The sequence below is a fragment of the Sceloporus occidentalis genome, unplaced genomic scaffold, assembly GCF_023333645.1.
Source record: "Sceloporus occidentalis isolate IW3139 unplaced genomic scaffold, rSceOcc1.0.p SCAF_43, whole genome shotgun sequence".
In the NCBI taxonomy this organism is placed as follows: domain Eukaryota; kingdom Metazoa; phylum Chordata; class Lepidosauria; order Squamata; family Phrynosomatidae; genus Sceloporus; species Sceloporus occidentalis.
This window is the reverse complement of record NW_028317023.1, coordinates 5,192,335-5,210,666: the sequence shown is the minus strand read 5'-3', so window position 1 is coordinate 5,210,666 and position 18,332 is coordinate 5,192,335. Positions and strand designations below refer to the sequence as shown.

General features: G+C 37.1%; 1 protein-coding gene across 2 annotated transcripts in view; it reads left to right on the top strand.

Moving 5' to 3' along the window:
* The window catches only part of LOC149289752 (connector enhancer of kinase suppressor of ras 2-like), a 141,449-nt gene that overhangs the window by 27,151 nt on the left and 95,966 nt on the right, over window positions 1–18,332 (top strand). For both annotated transcript variants that reach the window (XM_089490196.1, XM_089490195.1), the window contains exons 4-5: window positions 4,177–4,264; window positions 15,790–15,831. In XM_089490196.1, coding sequence (XP_089346322.1) covers window positions 4,177–4,264; window positions 15,790–15,831 — 130 coding nt within the window. The remainder of the gene's footprint in view (window positions 1–4,176; window positions 4,265–15,789; window positions 15,832–18,332) is intronic.

Here is an 18,332-nt window from a genome sequence, read left to right as displayed (position 1 = left end):
CTCCATCTGAATCATGCCTGTTTGTAATGAATGTGTTTTTCTGAAGATATGAAACATGCTGTAGGCTTTATGTGAATGTGTACAATATGATAGGACACTGGAAAAATCCAGGATCGCCATCTTTCCGTTGTCCAAATCTAATTTAATTTAGCTCCCATATTATATTACTCAATGAATATATAAAGTATTCTCCAGAATACAGCGTTAACTGTAAAAGACCAAAAAAGGACTGCAGTGACATTGTCTACTTTTGCCTCATTCATATTTTTTTTCTTCAAGGAATGTTTGTCGCATGACACAAAGGCACTGATACTCTACTGCCATAGAAATGTTTTTTAAAAAATCAGCTAAAGCGTATTTGCGTTACATGTTCTCAAATTAAGTTTTCTCTAAGTGGAACAGCACCTTTAAAATGTATTATAGAATGAAGATAAAATATATATCATACATACATACATACATACATACATACATACATACATACATACATACATACATACACACACGCACTTGAGGTCTACTGTGAAGAGTTTAACCTCCCACGCACTCTGTGTGGTGATTATCTTCCCGGAATGAAGCTAACTTTGTATGCTCCTAATACTGTTTTTGATTAATTTTGTTTGATGGATACTTTGTATTATTGTAAATATTTGTTTGCCTCTACCTAAAAAATAATGTTAAAATGTTTTATCCATTTGTTTTTTTGAAAGCTTTCTTGTATGTTTGAAGTCCTTCTCTTGCCATAGGTATTGCCACGCTGATAAGGATGACATTGATAACCTTAAAAAAAGATGGATAGGGCATAAACTGGATAAGTAAGTGTCATGAAAAAATGTGATTAATATTTCCTTTTATAAAGTGATAAGTGATATACTTTAGTTCCGCTTATAAAGATGTAAGATTTATTACCACATCATACTGCTGAGTTAAACTGCATCTTATTTAAATGCCTTTTTACATTTTATTTTCCAATAAATCTGCATGTAATGTGAACAAAAATATTTTGATGTGGTTAGTGTTATATATTTTATCATTTTTTCCCCACATCCTTTCATTTGTGTTTTTATTGATACTGTATTTACGTAATGCCATTCATAAGCATCATCATGCTGTTAAAGTCCTTGCAAATCGTTGCCTTGACTTTTTAAGATAATGGATATTCCTAAGATATATATTTAGGAACCTCCATTAGTGGTTTCAGAGATCCTCACCAGGGCTGTGATTGTAGTCTAAACTATAAGCAGTCCATCTAAAAGAAGGTGAAGGGTTACCCCCTCCCCAAAAATTAACAGAATGGTAGATAAAATGGGGTAGTAAATTGATTGTTTATCACAAATTAAAATTAAATTAACAGAATGGTAGATACATACAGTAGTAAATTGATTGTTTAGCACAAATTAAAATGTGTGTATTTTTTTTTTTTTTTTTTTTACCATCCACTTCTAAAATCTATTTTCATAGACATCATAAATAAAAGGAATATAGAGTAAAATCTGTCAATTGGACCTTTCCATTGGTGGCTATAGAGAAAAGTACATTTTTCAAGCTTTGTAGCAGTATCTTTGTGTCTAGACTACTTCAGTGAAATGTTTGTTGTATTTTAATGCTCTTCACCAGCCCAGAGTTCCACTATTTTCAAAGATGACTTCTGTCATAGAAATATAACTGTATTAATTTATTCTTCTGAGCTCTGGGACAGGACATCATATCCTCTCAGCCTTCTTTTTTTAAATTTTATTTAAGGCGGAGGGGCACTAGGCGGTAATAAATTATGGAGGCTGTTTACTATTTAGTCCTCCATAGTGTTATTTGGCTGGTGTAGTGGCATTGCAGGGAGTGATTGGCTCCATATTTTGCAGTCAAGTGGCTGCTGCCACACTAGGCCAAGGCCAGAATACGCCATTAATCAGTTGTGTACATTGAAACTTTGATTCCAGTCAGTAAGTATGGAATTGAAATTGCTGCAGACCTTCAAACCCTTGCATTTGCCTTGAATTGTGCAACCGCTTGCCTATTATGGTTTGTGCAAGCAGTACTTTAATAGTGGCCCAAGACTCAATCAGTATGTCTCTCCTTCTTACAGAAATAATTGAGAGAAAAAGCCTTTTTTTAGTAGAAACTGATACCAGTTTATTATTGGGCCAACACAGAAGATGCTCATTCCATCCGAAGTTTACAACTTTTTTCTATGTTGGCCCAATAATTTACAAGCAATTTTACAAATCTTGCAATCCTGAGGTTAGAAGAATACTCTAAATGTCTAACTAGTAGTATCTCCATGGAATGGTTTAATCTTGTTTCTATATGTATTGATGTTGTGATAAAATCTCTAAAAACATTACTTTCTAAAAGTAGATGGCTTTACTGAAAGAGCATCCTAATTTGTAGCCTTTTGGCATTTCGTGGGTACAATCTGAAGTCCTAGCCGAGTCGGTGAAACTTATATCGGGCTTTTTGTTATTTTTGGATTTGGTAGCAGCAAGGCTCTAAACTAGTTTTGGGGAGATCAGATTATCCCTTGCTAGGACTTCAGATAGCAACTACTGAATGGCAATAGGCAAGGAATTAGAATGCTTTCAGTAAAGCTACCACTTTTAGGAAGGCAGAGTGAGAAATGCAGATAGTAGTGTGGTAGAATCCCTATATCCACAACATATGCCCTCTCCTTAGTTTTAATCTTTAAGTGCTGCTATATGGTGGTTCCATCCCTCTATTCATTATAGAGGGCTCACTAATTACATGTAATATTACAACAATATTTTTCCATTTTGTTTTCTCGGTAAGTATTTTGGTGGTTGAATAAAGTTATATTTAATTGTTATAGTCATTCTTATATTTCTGGGGATTTTATGCCTACACACATTTTTCTAAAACACTAACGAAAAACTAAATTCTTTAGTAAGCAATCAAGTAATTAAAATTATAATTACAATGTGTTGTAAAAGAAGCAAGGCCTGACATTTTCAAATTATCTGATAAACAACCCTCTTGTGATTGTATGTTTCTTTAGTTATACTTATAAGTGTTCAGCAATAATAAAATAGACAGTCATCTGGAAAGATTTAACTGTAATAGTACTTTGGCATAATAGAAAGTTGAAAACCATTTTATAGTTTGGAAAGTATTTTAAGAAATCTACTTTCAAATTATGACCATTAAGGAAAAAATATCTCGTCAAACTTTAGTCTAGAGAAGTATGTGATTTTATCAGCCAACATATTAATAGAATAAGCTGTAAAGTTACATAGTTTCAAAAACTAAAGATGTCTTAAAAGGACAAATGATTCACTGAGGTCATAAAATGTTATGACTTTGTCTTATTATATGAATAGGTTAACCCGCTAAAATATATTGATGTTTTTACAGTTGCTCTAGGGTGTTAAGCCCCTAACGATATACTGAATGGACCCATCTTTAACATTTAAAGGTGCTGTTCCACCTACTTTGCTACATTTGACACTTGCTGCAACAGAATTTTTAATTTAAAATGACCTTTCCAGCTGAAAGTGCAAACCCTTTTCAGAAATTTCATACATGCTAAGGGATAATAGAAGTATTATTAAACACTCATCTACAGATACCAGACAAGCCAGAAGGCTTGTTTTTCCCTCAGAAATCTCATAGTGCTGCCACAACCACAAGGGTAAGCATTTGCAAATAAGGTCAACAATGTCATGTAACCCAAACCGAACTTGTTGCCCATAAAAAAAAAAAAAAGCCATCAGCTTTCTTTTAAAGGAAGACTAGAGCGTTTTTAGCATTTTCATGATTTCTCATTCAGAAGCAAACTATATTGTGTTTTAATGTTGGACAAGTACAGCAAAAAGTGAAACAAAATCAATTTTACACATTATAAATTGTATACAGATACTGTATATGTAAAAAAAACATCTGAAATATTTATCTTTTTTGGAAGCTCCTTAAAATGCCTGAAATTTTCACCCATCCTTGTCAAATCAAGTATATGTCGAGGACTGTAAGCTTAATATCACTCACAGTCATAAATATATATATTGTACATTTTGAGATACATTTTTAATTCACTTGTTAACCTTCAGAGTTCTACAACAGCAAAGACTACTTCTGGTTATATACATTTTGATTGCAAAATTATGTAAATTTCATAGATTTGAAAAGGTGAGTGTGCTGAATATTCTAAAATGTCTATTTTTGCAGATCCCCTTTTGCTGCTGTTACAGATTACTCTGTTACAAGAAATACCGTTATTCAGCTCTGCCTGGAGTTAACAACAATTGTTCAACAGGTTTGTATAAATTATATATATTTCTTATGGAGAATGGTCTACATGTTTTATTATTTTCAGTGTAGAGTTTGACAAATTATAAGGTTACAAATTATTTAATTTTTCCACCCCATAATTTTCCTTAATAAATGTCAGTGGTTCCATTAAAAGGCTAGGTTTCCACTTGGGTTTTTGTCCTGCGTTTTTTTTCTTGATGAAAAACGCCAAGAAAACTGCCACTGCATTCTCCTGCGTTTTGGAGTTTTTTCTGGCGTTTTAGCCTTTCTGTGGAAATTGCTTTTTTGACCTTAGGCAGTTTTTCCAGCCTTTACACGTTGGAATTTTCACCCAGCTAAGAGGGATTAGGATAAATGGCAAGTATCTGCCCCCTCCTGATGCCATTTCCTTGGTAGAGTTCTACTTAAACACCCCCCGGCGGACCCTTTTGTCTCTTTTCTGTGGTTTGTAAGGCATGCTTTATTCCGAATGTCTGCTCCTCTAGGAAGATTGGCCCCAAATGATGGTGCAAATTGTTTGCTGTTGCTTTTGGCACGCAGGATCCAGTCGGGTATGTTTGTTTGTAATGGCATGTTTGTTCCAAATGGTGTAAAATTCAATATGAACTTTGTTTTGTGTGAAACTGTTTGTTTCCAGCCTATTTCTCGTAGGACACACAGATACTGGGTCCATCCTCTGCATTGTAACTGTGGAAAAAAACGCCATAAAAAATGCCAAGGCACAACCCACATGGCTTTTTCATGGCGTTTTTTCTCTCCCATTGACTTCTATTGGAGAAAAACGCCAAGATTTCCTTGCAAAAAACGCCAGAGTGTCAACATGCTGCGATTTTGAAAAACTGCCACGGAGCCCAAAAAAGCAGAAAAACGCCAAAGAGGACTGAAAAAACGCCAAACAGAAAAACGCCAAGTGGATATGGCATTGTGCGATTTCCTATTGAAGAACGGCTAACATCAAGTGTGGCTGAATTGGCGTTTTTAGCAAAAAAAAAACCAAGTGGAAACCTAGCCAAAAAAGGGTTTTGTTGCTTTTATTTACTTGTATAAGACTTGTTTTAAATGGATGTAAAGGTCAGGTACATATTGTTTGAAATGTTGATCCATTATATTCTTGGATCCCAGTAGGTAGGATTTCAATCTTGGATACTGGCAAATCAAGAGATATTTCCTAGAGCATTGCAATGCGTATTATTATATGCTGATCCTGCTGTTTTGTGTCTATTTTTAAGATTTTCCTAAAATGACCACTTATCACAGAAAACACATGTAGTAATGTAATACATGTTTAAACCGGACTATGACATACAGTGTATAACTGAAATATACAGTTTCATATTGGAGACAGCTATGATGTCATCACTAGAGAGCCATAATTGTATGTTGTTGTGATTTCACAATTAGAATGTTCATCGTGTCTTTCTTTTGAGCTGAAGAAAGGTAGTCGAAATGCATATTCCTATAACTTGCTGCTTAGTTTAGCTCTGATGACTGATTGGTCTTCCCTCTTCATCAGGTAAACAGATTTGCTTTTAGGAATTTAACCCCGAACAAAGATTAAACTGACGCAGATTGCTTTAGATTAGCATAAAGGCATTAAAACAATTACCTGCTGTAACAAATTGAGCCAGAATAAATGTATTACACACGACCCATCTCTGAAGGGGTGATGCCCTGTATGTGATTTTTAAATGTATGCAACTCCTGTAATGCTTGTTTGTCTATGACATGAGCAAGTAGAATTAATATATATATATATATATATATATAATATATATATATATAATATATAATATTTTTTTTTTTTTTTTTTTTTTTTTTTTTTGGAGTAGATATTTTACATGAATGACATTTGGTGAAACATAATTTCCCAGCTGTTTGATTACATTCGGCAAATAAAAGACTGACAGTTATTATAACACAATGGATAAAATGACAGAGAAAAATCTATTGCAAGTAATTAAACAAACTGAGGATTTCTATTCAATCACTTGTGATAGATTTCTCTCCACCATTGAACAAAGCCCATTGATTTCTACTAAAAAAAAAAAAGCAAATTATACTCCAGGAAATAAATTGTAAAATATGTATTGCATTAAAACAACAAAACTGGTTACAAATGATAGTCATATGCCTGTACTTACTAAAGGAGCGGGTACATTCTTTTTAGTCGCAACTGTGTCACGCGGAATAAACAGACTGAATATTAGGTATTTTGTTACAATTAGCAAATTGTACTATAGGAGCTATCCAGTCATGCCCAAAACACATTTTCCAAAAAGTAAACCTATTGTAACAAACCCTAAATGGAGCAAGGGAAGGATCCAGTCTGGGTGTAAATGCTGCCATTTATATCCTATTTCAAGTAAAACCACCAAGAGACCAATAAAATCTCCTGATCATCGCCCATAGTTTTCAAATCAAAGTTTTTCTTCAACTGTATATTCTTAAATCCCTTCTACCAACACACCTAGTGATCCCTGAAAGACATTTAACAATCTTGTTAGACCTTTTGAAAGCATCACATTCACCCTTTTTTTTTTTTTTATCTTTGCACACTTTTTTCCTGGTATTTGCCAGACTTGGGCGCCTGCTTAAAGTTCATGTTCGTTTTCAGGGGAAAAACTTTTTTTTCGTATTCGCCGAAATTCATCTATTACTGTCTTTTTATTTGTCGTCTAACATTTTTGTTTTCGGAAATCCTGTTCATTCGTCATGGTTGCCATGGATACAAGAAAATGCGTAGAAGAAGTTCAATAGGGAATATGAGACCAATGGATGGAAGAAAGAGGGTCAAAATTAGCTTAAAGTTACGGGGCTAAGGATAGTAGTGGACTGGTTAAATGATCTTAATCAAAATAAAAATTTAGAGGGTCTTAGACACTTAGAGGCTGAGGCCCACCAAGTCTCACACAGAAGAATCTCACTCTGTAAGGTGCTGCACAGATCCCTGCCTGCTCCACTCTTTTATATAGACTCTCTTCGTTATTAGTCTGCAGCACAGCCATTGGACAAGCCCTCATGTCAAGCATCATGTGACAGGAGTAAGCTGATTGGACATTGTGCAGGCGAGATTCTCCTCCTCTTAGTGTAGTTAAAATTGTGGCCGCAGCGAGGGAACGAATGAACAAATGTTTTCGTACTGTGCACGTTAGTTTTTCGTTTCTTTTGCCCAATGTTGCATTCGGGGGTTAATTATTTAGACGACTTGACGAAACGGTAACGAAAGGCATTCATACAAAAACGAATGCACAAGTCTAGTTTTTACTTTTTTTTATATGACTGAGGGCACTCAAATGGTGTAGCGATATAAATAGGCGTATTGCAAAGTAGTCGTCATGATATGTGGCAGTTAACTACTACAAGAATTGTAACCAGAGCTGATTTGGCTGCTGGATGTCATATCTTTGTGCCCTTCCCTTTAGCAACGTAGTGAGTGAATTTTCTGATGCTGCGATCCTGCTCAGTAATTGTGCTTTAGAAACTGAGATGCTGTGCTTTCTCCCAGCGGCACTAACCGCGCACACATGTCTCCAATACATAACATTGTTCCAAAGGGCGAGATTCACACTTGGTGGCATACTTGAATTCAAACAGTTGTTTGCATGGACAGTTGCGGCAACATAGTTGTATGCTGTGACTTCGAAAAATGGAAGATCATTACTTTTATAGCTTTAAGATAAGGTTTACTTATTTAAATGTTTCCTTTAAAGGATTCTTCTTTATTTAACTTTATCTTGTACATCTGCCTATATCAATATTTGGTGTGACCACCCTTTGCCTTTAAAACAGCATCAATTCTGGCTAATGATAATGAATTTAATATGTAGGTTGAAACACAATCATTAATTGAAACAAAAACAAATGTGTAGGAAGAATAAAACTGGGAGAGGAACAGTCAAACAAGGTGAGGTTACTGAAGACAGTGTAATGTCTAAAGTCAGACACCATGGCACAGCAACAAAACACAAGGTAGCCACACTGCGTCAGCAAGATCTCCCCAGGCAATGTGGTCGGCTTGGGAAACCGTGCAGCGGATGTAAGACACGTCATGCTTACTTTTTGTATTTTTACTGCGGTTATGCACAGTGTGATGAAATTCTGACAGTTTACCTAGGTAAGTGTAGCATGTTATACAGATGTGTTTGACTAAAGCAATTTGCAGAATTTCATTATTGGACTGGCAACGCTTCTTGATGAAGTCAAACTCCTTCATATTTCCAAAATAGATGTTTAGATGAAATTAAAAGTGATCAATTTCCCTTTCATTTCTCTGTGGTGGAAACTGGGAACGTGCAGCATTACTTGAATAGCATTTTATCAGCATAATGGCATAGCGTCCAACTTACAAATACTAATATAAGATAAGAAAATACTATTTTTCCTGTGTATTAAACAGAAGTTTTTGGTGTTTATCTGCATTATCTTTTGTAGATCTTAAGTCTTTTGGGCATACAGTTCACTAAGATCATGCCTTGTTAACTCCTGACTGTAGTTCCGTTCCAAAAATATCTGGAGGTCCAGGCTGGGGTAGCCTGCCCTAGTTTATTAATCGGTGTCAGAAAAGGTCCTATCCTTTTAGTATAGAAACATAGTATTTCATAGCAATAGTATTGTGAGTAATATCAACAGATCTGTTGCCCTATTGGCTACGCTGTGTCTGGAGAAGCAGAACTTTGTTTACCGAAACAAAGGAAGAAACCAGTTTGAGTGGATAAGCACTTCCACTTCACTATGTCAAACTGAAAACACAGGTTCTCCCTTTTAAAAAATAATAAAAACTTTACCATCTAGTTCCAAAAAGACGCTTTAAAGACCTCAGAGGGAATTCTAGTAAAAATTAATTATTAAAACACATGGGGAAAAAAAATTAGGAAAAATTAAAAATCGATGCCTAAACAGCTTGTGTTCCTCCCACTAGAAATATACACTTAATATACATATACATCAGTGGGACCTGAATTGTCGAAGAAATCCTAAGTAAAATTGCAAAAATATTATTATTATTATCATCATAATACATGACAGACTATACAAAAAATTTGTCTACAGAGAAAGCCCTGTTTGTCCTTGAAAAAACAATATATAATTTGTGTGGGTGTACTGGACATGGAACAGGGTAATGGTTCAACCAAAATATGCAAAAATTGGGGGGGGAAATACTGTTAATTTGGGGTTACCTCCCTTCTGTTGTAAAGGGGTTAAAAATAAACAGGGAATTCAACTCATACAGTAGTAAATTGAAAAAAGAGGAAAAAAGTCTTCCTAAACACACAGTGAGGGTTATTTGAGAAGAAAATGTATTTCCCCTGAAATAATGTTTTCGTCCCATCAAGAAATGTATAGCGTAATGGCATATTTACTAAAGCTGATATTGAAATTGGCCTGAGTAAAGCACAATGGTTTATTGACTAGGCATCCATATCCTATATCTGAACATTTTAAAGACATTCACCTCTAATGTACAAAGCAGTAGTAATCTAGCTTTGATTATTTATTGATGCAAGTTGAAGCTTTTTTGCTGCTTGTAACTATAATTGTTATTGTAGCATCATTTTCTGACATGATGGAAATTGATGTGATATTAATTTGGCTTAGATGTCAGGAAATCTGTATAACCCAAAGTAGGGCAACTCCTTTCTACAGAGTTGTTTCATGTTTTGTTTTTTTACATTACTCAGTAGAGAATTATATTTATGTATGTATGTGAGGCAGATGCTAATATTTTTTTATTAATTTTATTTTACTAGAGCCTGTGCTATGCATGAAAATGCAGTTTCTGTATCAATATTTTTTTGTTTGTGCAAATTAAGATTAGCAGGTGTCTTCTAGAGAACGGCTGGCATTGGGCAAAAAGGTCCACTACCAGAACTGATTTTATGTTTGTTGTACTTGCAATTCTCCATGCAGCCACTAGAGTGTCTAGCACAACATGAGCTTAATCTGAGTAGGGCCATTCTGAGTAAAAAATAAATAAAAAAACGAGTTCTTTGAAAACGGAGGTCTAAAAACTTGGACAGGGCTTAATATAGTGCCCACTAGACAGCTTGGTCAATGTTGACTACCTCTGGATTTTAGTTCTCAACACAGTTCTCAAAAAAAGTCACTTGCTATATTCTTCGGACAACATAGCTCAAAGCAGCTTGTGATACCTTTTAGTGGACCTCTGTTTATAGCATAAGTGTTAGAGTCCCACAAGCATTAAAGATCTTGAATTTAAAGGTTGTGTGACTAGAACGGGTGCACAGCTCCAGTCGTTGAGAGCCGTAAACATGCTGTGTATCCCTACCAGAAAACAAGTTGTTTTAATTCATTTTAATAGAGATACCTGTGCTGAAGCTGGGATATGTGGAGATTACATAGTAACATAGTAACATAGTTCATAAGGTTGAAAAAAGACCAAAGTCCATCAAGTTCAACCTATATACATATTGTGTCCCTACTGTGTTGATCCAGAGGAAGGCAAAAAACCCTTATGAAGCAGATGCTAATTGCCCCATACCAGGGGGAAAATTCCTTCCCGACTCCAAATATGGCAATCAGAATAAATCCCTGGATCAACGTTCTGTCCCTATTAATCTAATATCCATAACTTGTAATATTATTGCTTTCAAGAAACACGTCCAGGCTCCTTTTGAACTCTTTTATTGAGTTTACCATCACCACTTCCTCTGGCAGAGAGTTCCATAATCTCACCGCTCTTACTGTAAAGAACCCCCGTCTGTGCTGGTGTAGAAACCTTCTTTCCTCCAGCCGTAGAGGATGTCCCCTTGTTACAGATACAGTCCTGGGTATAAATAGGTCCTGGGAGTGATCTCTGTACTGTCCCCTTATATATTTATACATAGTTATTAAGTCCCCCCTAAGCCGTCTTTTTTCCAAACTAAATAACCCCAATTCTGATAATCTTTCTGGGTACTGTAGTCCTCCCATTCCCCTTATTACTCTGGTTGCCCGTCTTTGAACCCTCTCCAGCTCCACTATATCTTTCTTGTACACTGGTGCCCAGTACTGTACACAGTATTCCATGTGTGGTCTGACTAGTGACTTGTACAGGGGTAGAATTATTTCCTTGTCGTGGGCATCTATGCCCCTTTTGATGCACCCCATGATTTTATTTGCCTTAGCAGCAGCTGCCTGACACTGGTCGCTACAGGTAAATTTACTGTTAACTAAAACTCCTAAGTCCTTTTCCATGTCAGTCGTCCCCAGTGTTTTCCCATTTAATACATATTCCCAGCCTGGATTTTTCTTCCCCATGTGCATAACCTTACATTTATCTGTGTTGAACCTCATCTGCCACATCCCAGCCCAAGCCTCCAACCTATGCAGATCCATTTGTAATCGTGCGCTGTCCTCTATTGTGTTAACCACGTTACAGAGCTTAGTATCGTCTGCAAAGATTGATACTTTACTATGCAATCCCTCTACAAGGTCATTAATAAATATATTAAAAAGAATAGGACCCAAAACTGACCCCTGTGGTACCCCACTAGCAACAGTCACCCACTCAGAGTATGTACCATTAATAACCACCCTCTGTTTCCTATCACTGAGCCAGTTACTTACCCACATACACACATTCTCCCCCAGCCCAAGCATTCTCATTTTATGTACGAGCCTTTTATGTGGCACCGTATCAAATGCTTTGGAAAAATCAAGATATACGACATCCAGCGATTCACCCCGATCCAGTCTTGAGCTCACCTCCTCATAAAAGCTGATCAGGTTAGTTTGACAGGACCGATCCCTTGTAAACCCATGCTGATATGGAGTCATACACTTATTTTCATTGAGATACTCCAAAATAGCATCTCTTAGGAAACCCTCAAACAGTTTACACACAACAGAAGTTAAACTAACAGGCCTATAATTCCCCGGGTCACTTTTTGTCCCCTTTTTGAATATTGGCACAACATTTGCTATGCGCCAGTCCTGGGGAACAGACCCTGTCACTATAGAGTCCTTGAATATTAGAAATAGGGGTCTGTCTATTACATTACTTAACTCCCTTAGAACGCGGGGGTGAATGCCATCTGGACCTGGTGATTTGTCTATTTTGATTTTTTTTAGGCGGCACTGCACTTCTTCCTGGGTTAGACAGGCGACATGTACTGGGGCATTTATCTCATCCTGCTGTATATTACCTGGCATTTCATTTTCCTCTGTGAATACAGCAGAGAAGAATATATTTAATAGATTAGCTTTTTCCTGATCCCCGTCTATAACTTCTCCCTCATTACTTTTTAAGGGGCCAACGCTTTCATTGTTAACCTTTTTACTATTTATATAGTTAAAGAACATTTTGGGGTTTGTTTTACTCTCTTTGGCAATGAGTCTTTCTGTCTCCAATTTTGCTGCTTTTATCTGATTTTTACATATTTTATTTTTTTCCCGATAGCTTTTTAGTGCTTCCTCACTGCCTTCCTGTTTTAGTAGCTTAAATGCCTTTTTTTTGCCATTTATTGCCCCCTTTACATTTTTATTTATCCACATTGGTTTTCTCTTGTTCCTGACTCTTTTATTCCCATACGGTATGTACCTTTCACAGTGAGAATTTAAGATATTCTTAAAAATCTCCCATTGAGCGTCTGTACTCTTGTTTTTGAGGACATTTTCCCAATTTACAGTGTTAAGGGCTTCTCTTAGTTGATCAAACTTTGCCCTCCTAAAGTGCATAGTTCTTGTGGCTCCTCTAAGAGTTCCCTTATTGAAGGACAAGTTATAATGCATCATATTGTGATCACTATTTCCTAGATGTCCCCTGACCTGCACATTAGTTACTCTGTCAGGTCTGTTGGTTAATATTAAGTCCAGTAGGGCGCCCCCTCTGGTCGGGTCCTGTACCATTTGGGACAGATAATTATCCTTACTTATAGTCAGAAACCGGTTTCCTTTATGAGATTCACAGGTCTCGGTTTCCCAGTTTATGTCGGGATAGTTAAAGTCCCCCATAATAACCACCTCATTGTGATTTGCTGCCTTGTTTATTTGCTTTAATAATTGATCTTCTGCTGCTTCCATTATATTTGGTGGCTTATAGCAAACCCCGATCAGTATTTTATTATTTTTCTTTCCATATATTTCTACCCATAATGACTCCACATTATCATTTCCCTCACATATATTCTCCCGCAGTGTGGCCTTTAGGCTGGACTTTACATAAAGGCAAACTCCTCCCCCTTTTCGTTTTTTCCGATCCTTCCTGAATAGACTATACCCCTGTACGTTAACCGCCCAGTCATAGCTATCATCCAACCATGTCTCTGTTATACCCACTATGTCATAATTTTCTTCAGACATTATTAACTCCAGTTCGTCAGTTTTATTGGTCAGACTTCTGGCATTAGTAAGCATACAATTTAGAGGTGTATGGTTTTTTTCCCTATGAAGCCTATCCCTATTAACTATTCTAACCCCTCCCTCTGCTCCACCCCCAGGTACATTTATAAGCCCCAGCTCTTTATCTACACTATCTTCCCCTTCTATATTGTAGTTTCCCTCCCCCCCTTTCCCTAGTTTAAACACTCCTCCACCCTTCTGACCATCTTCTCCCCAAGCACAGCTGCACCCTCCCCATTGAGGTGCAGCCCGTCCCTACCGTAGAGCCTGTCCCGACAGAGAAGTCGGCCCAGTTCTCCATGAACCCAAACCCCTCCTTCCTACACCAGCTTCTGAGCCACTTGTTTAGCTCCCTAATCTCCCGCTGCCTCTCTGGTGTGGCACGTGGTACAGGTAATATTTCAGAAAATACTACCTTGGAGGTCCTTGCCTTAAGCTTGCTACCTAAGTCCCTGAAATCATTTTTAAGGACACTCCGCCTCCCTCTCACTTTGTCATTGGTGACAAAGTGAGAGGGAGGCGGAGTGTCCTTAAAAATGATTTCAGGGACTTAGATTGTGGCCGGGTTCTGGGCCTTGAGGACTGGAGCTTTGCAGCACTAGTCTAAAACATTTTGATTACTACCTTATTTGCTTGATTATAAGACGACCCTGATTATAAGACGACCCCCCCCAAATCTGAATATTAATTTAGGAAAAAAAGAAAAAGCCTGAATATAAGCCGACCCTATAGGAAAAAAGTTTTACCAGTAAATGTTAATTCATGTAAACTATGTAAACTATTTTTTTTAAATAAAAGCTATGATTGAGAAAAGTATTTTGTTTTTATTTCCTTTTGTTTTCCAACCTGCCCTAGAAATGCCTTATACCCCCTATATGGCACTGTGCCCCATGATATGACTTTGCTCTGAAAAAAACCTTGTCTTATAATCGAGCAAATACGGTATTACTAAGCTGAATTTCAGTTGCTTAAAGGCATGCCTCCTCATCCTCCTTTTCACATGCCTGCTTTGTGAGGAAGGGCCTCATATGGTATTGAATTATCCTTTTAATTATTCATAGAATGTCTTATCCCTATGTAAATGTTAAGCTTAAAAGATTAGATTCAGTTTGCGAAAACTCTGAACAATTTGCAAATTAGTTTTTTTTTGGGCGATGGGCTTTGTTTTGTTTGCAGTAGGATAGTTAGGGTTTTATTTATGTGCAGGTGTTTATAGTTTTTTTACATTTGCTAGATGAATATTTCATCATTTTCCTATTGTACTTTTATTTTAAAAAATTGTCAACTGGGATTCCAATAAGAGGTATGAACATTTATGGTTTCTGCAGTTCTCTTTTGTAATATGCTTCCATTTCCAATGCGGTGTTGGAGCAGCCACTATACTGATCAAATTGTGTCCCCTACCTGGTCATGGCAGCTACCATTACTGCAGTCCTTATCTTTTGTGTTGTACAGTGTAACAAAAGCTGTTGGGATGCAGGTGGTATTTTCACTGAAGCAGGGGAAAACAGAATATTACTGTGGTTATTCCCATAGGGGCTTTTTTCCCCGTCAGATCTAGTCTTGGTTACCAGTCATCACCACCAGTAAAAAGTCACCTAGACTGTGTGGTTACAATGCTTAAAACAGCCATTATACATGTAGCGGGGAAAAGGGAGATGACTTCATAAGAGGAACTCAACATGCTAGTTATGCCATCTTTTACCACACATCTCCATTCAGAAGGTAAAACAGCTTTTAAATCAATATCTCCAAAGCAATTGCCGGCAAACCAAAGACACAAGCTGTACTTAGCTGTAGTCTTTTCACTAAAGAGTGAGTTTTACGTGAGCTTTAGAAAATTGGGACATTTTATAGCCTTACATTGTGTGCATGTTGAAGGGCCAACCATGGTGAAACGTTTCCAAAAGCAATGTGTTGAGATGAAATGTTCTTGTTCACATGTAACTCTCTCTTTAGCTAATAAACGCCTTCTTTTTAAACATTGTGTTGATGAGAATGTTCTCTTAAAATTTCACTTTGTACATTGTTGTTCTAGCTCTGTTAGAGTGTAAGCTCTGATTAGATCAGGGCTCTGCACTGTTTCAGATATATATTATAAATGAAAATATTTTCTCCATTGAACAGCACTGCAGGAGTATTATTTACTTTACAAAGTTTATTAATGTACTTGTAATATTTTTCTTTTAGGAATGCACAGTATATGAAACCGAAAACAAAATTCTTCATGTGGTGAGTTACCTATTCTATTGTAACTGTTTTTTATTCACTTTAATGTTTATTGCTATTTCAACGTGTGAAAGAAAACCATTGTAAATGAAAAATTTTGGTAGGAATGGAAGTGAACTTTAGTGTACAGTGTTTCAGCATAAGTGGTCACTGACCTGTTACATGTTGAGGACACGTGTTAAACGGCAGACATCATGGAAATTAGTAGAATCAATGGAGGTATTACTGATGGCTGCTAATGATTCAGAAATGATTGCTTGCGTCATTCAACAAACCACAAAACTATGCTATACTTTTCCACTTTTGTGGGCGATGGCAATCATTAGCCAGTTGAAGAGATGCTCTGATCTCCAATGATCAGCACATTGAGCTGTAAAATCTACAGAAGGCTGTGATGTTGTGATACAGCTCCCATGTATTCACCTTGCAATGTACTCCAGTTGAGCACTTTGTGGTGGCTCTTTGGGTAAGATGGGTGGGTGGCCATTCCTCTGGCCTCCCCCGGATAACACACCCGAACAGGGGTGTCACGATTTGGAAACCTGAAATGTTGGGGATATATATCGTATATACATAATACATGTAATGTAACCAGCAGTGACTCTGGCAGACTGAGATTCTCTATTCTCTATAGCACTTTGCAGGTGAGTTTGTAAGTGATCTTGGCCATTCAAAGAATAATACTTTTTTTAAATTTTTTTCGAGAATGCAGCTTTAGCTAATTAACGTTCACTCAGTTTAATAGATGAGCATGTCATGTAAAAACACCTTTATTTGTCAGAGCATACATGTTGCCATGTTTACATGTAGTTAAGATTACTCGACAAGTTGGTGCCTGGCTCTGTATCTTTCGAGCCATCATTTTCGGTCATACTCTGTTTTATTGGCTCTTGTTTACTGTTATTGTTTTTGGTTATTTTGTTCTGTTTCTAGGCACAAAATTACATGTGCCGAGTTCTGGTTTATGCAAAAAAAAAAATAAAAATGGGAGAAGCATAGCTCTTTTCAAATGGTGATGTATGATTCCATTTTATCCCTCGTCTGTAGGGTGTTTGGGGGGGCTGGCTGGGACCTCCCTAGACCGACCTGTTCCGGCTTATTCGATGTTTTATCTCTTCCTCCGCGGGGCATCGGGTGAAAACCTGGCTCCGTTGCCATAATAGCTATGATGCAACCCGATAATAGGTGTAATGCGCCATCTTCCTTGCGTATTGTATCGTGGAATGTAGAAGGTTTAAACTAGACTTGGGCACCAGGGGGCTCTTCGTGTTCGTCTTCGTGCTCGTCTTCGGGGAAAAAAAAATCTTCGTATTCCGCGAATATTCGCCCGTTCCTGTCTTCTCTTCGGGCGAATATTCGCGGACATTCTTCGTGCTCGTTTAATCTTCGTTTTCCTCCTGGTTGCCTAGCAGGGGTTAATACGGGGTTAATAACACATCACAGCAGCAGCAGCTGCCGTGAAGGTACGTGTGTGCAGCTCTATTGGTCGTTTCGGCAGGGGGCTGGTCTGGCATCAACGAGTGAATTGCAGAACTGCAGAATGCACTCCATTCGTTGATGGCAGGCGAGCCCCCTGCCGAAACGACCAATAGAGTTGCACACACATACCGAGGTGTACTGTCCATAGATGTTTAATAAAAGAATATTGAATATTTTACATTTTTAAATTGATTTTGGACCACTTTACATGCCTAACATTTGCTACCTATTTACAATGGCATACTTTGCAACAACCCAACTTACTTATTGGACAGGACTGGAAAATAGCAGGACTGTCCACCAAAATCTTGGGTGTGTTGGCAGGTATGCTGATGGAAAAATGTTGGACAAGAACTAAAAAATAGCTTAGGGTTAATGTACGGTTATGTTTAAGATTAGTAGCAGTGCACTGGTTTGGTTAAAGATGGATTATGTCTAAATAATAATAATTTAATTTTAATGTTTTTTTTTTAAAAAAAATAGGGGTTTATTTAAATGTATTTTAAAGTTAGATTTATTATTTAGTACTTGATTATATTTATTAAATGTTTATAGTAGCGTTACCTACCGAGCTATAACTACCTATGTGTATTTGCATTTTGCATACCTAGTTTAGCTAAATTAGATGGGACAGGACTGGAAAAAAGCAGGACTGTCCCTGAAAAAGTTGGGTCTGTTGGCAGGTATGTGGATGGAAAAATGTTATAGGGTGAAGTGTGAGTTATAGTGTTAATGTAATGCTATTAGTGAGTGAAGGCCAGGGCAAATAACAAGGAAAAGGTCCTTGTGTTTTGTGCATTGTAAGTGTGTGTGTATGTGTGTTATGTGTGATGTCACTGTGTGTTATGTGTTATATGTGTTATTGTGTGTGTTATTTTTGGTTGGTTGTGTATCAGAAGGAAAATAATGAAATGGAAAAGGAAATGGGAAAGGCAAATGAGTGGGCAATTGGCGACCCGCTCACCTGTTTCACCCCAGGGCAAAGCACCCAAACACTGTCAGTCTTAGACGTTTGGCAGCAGACT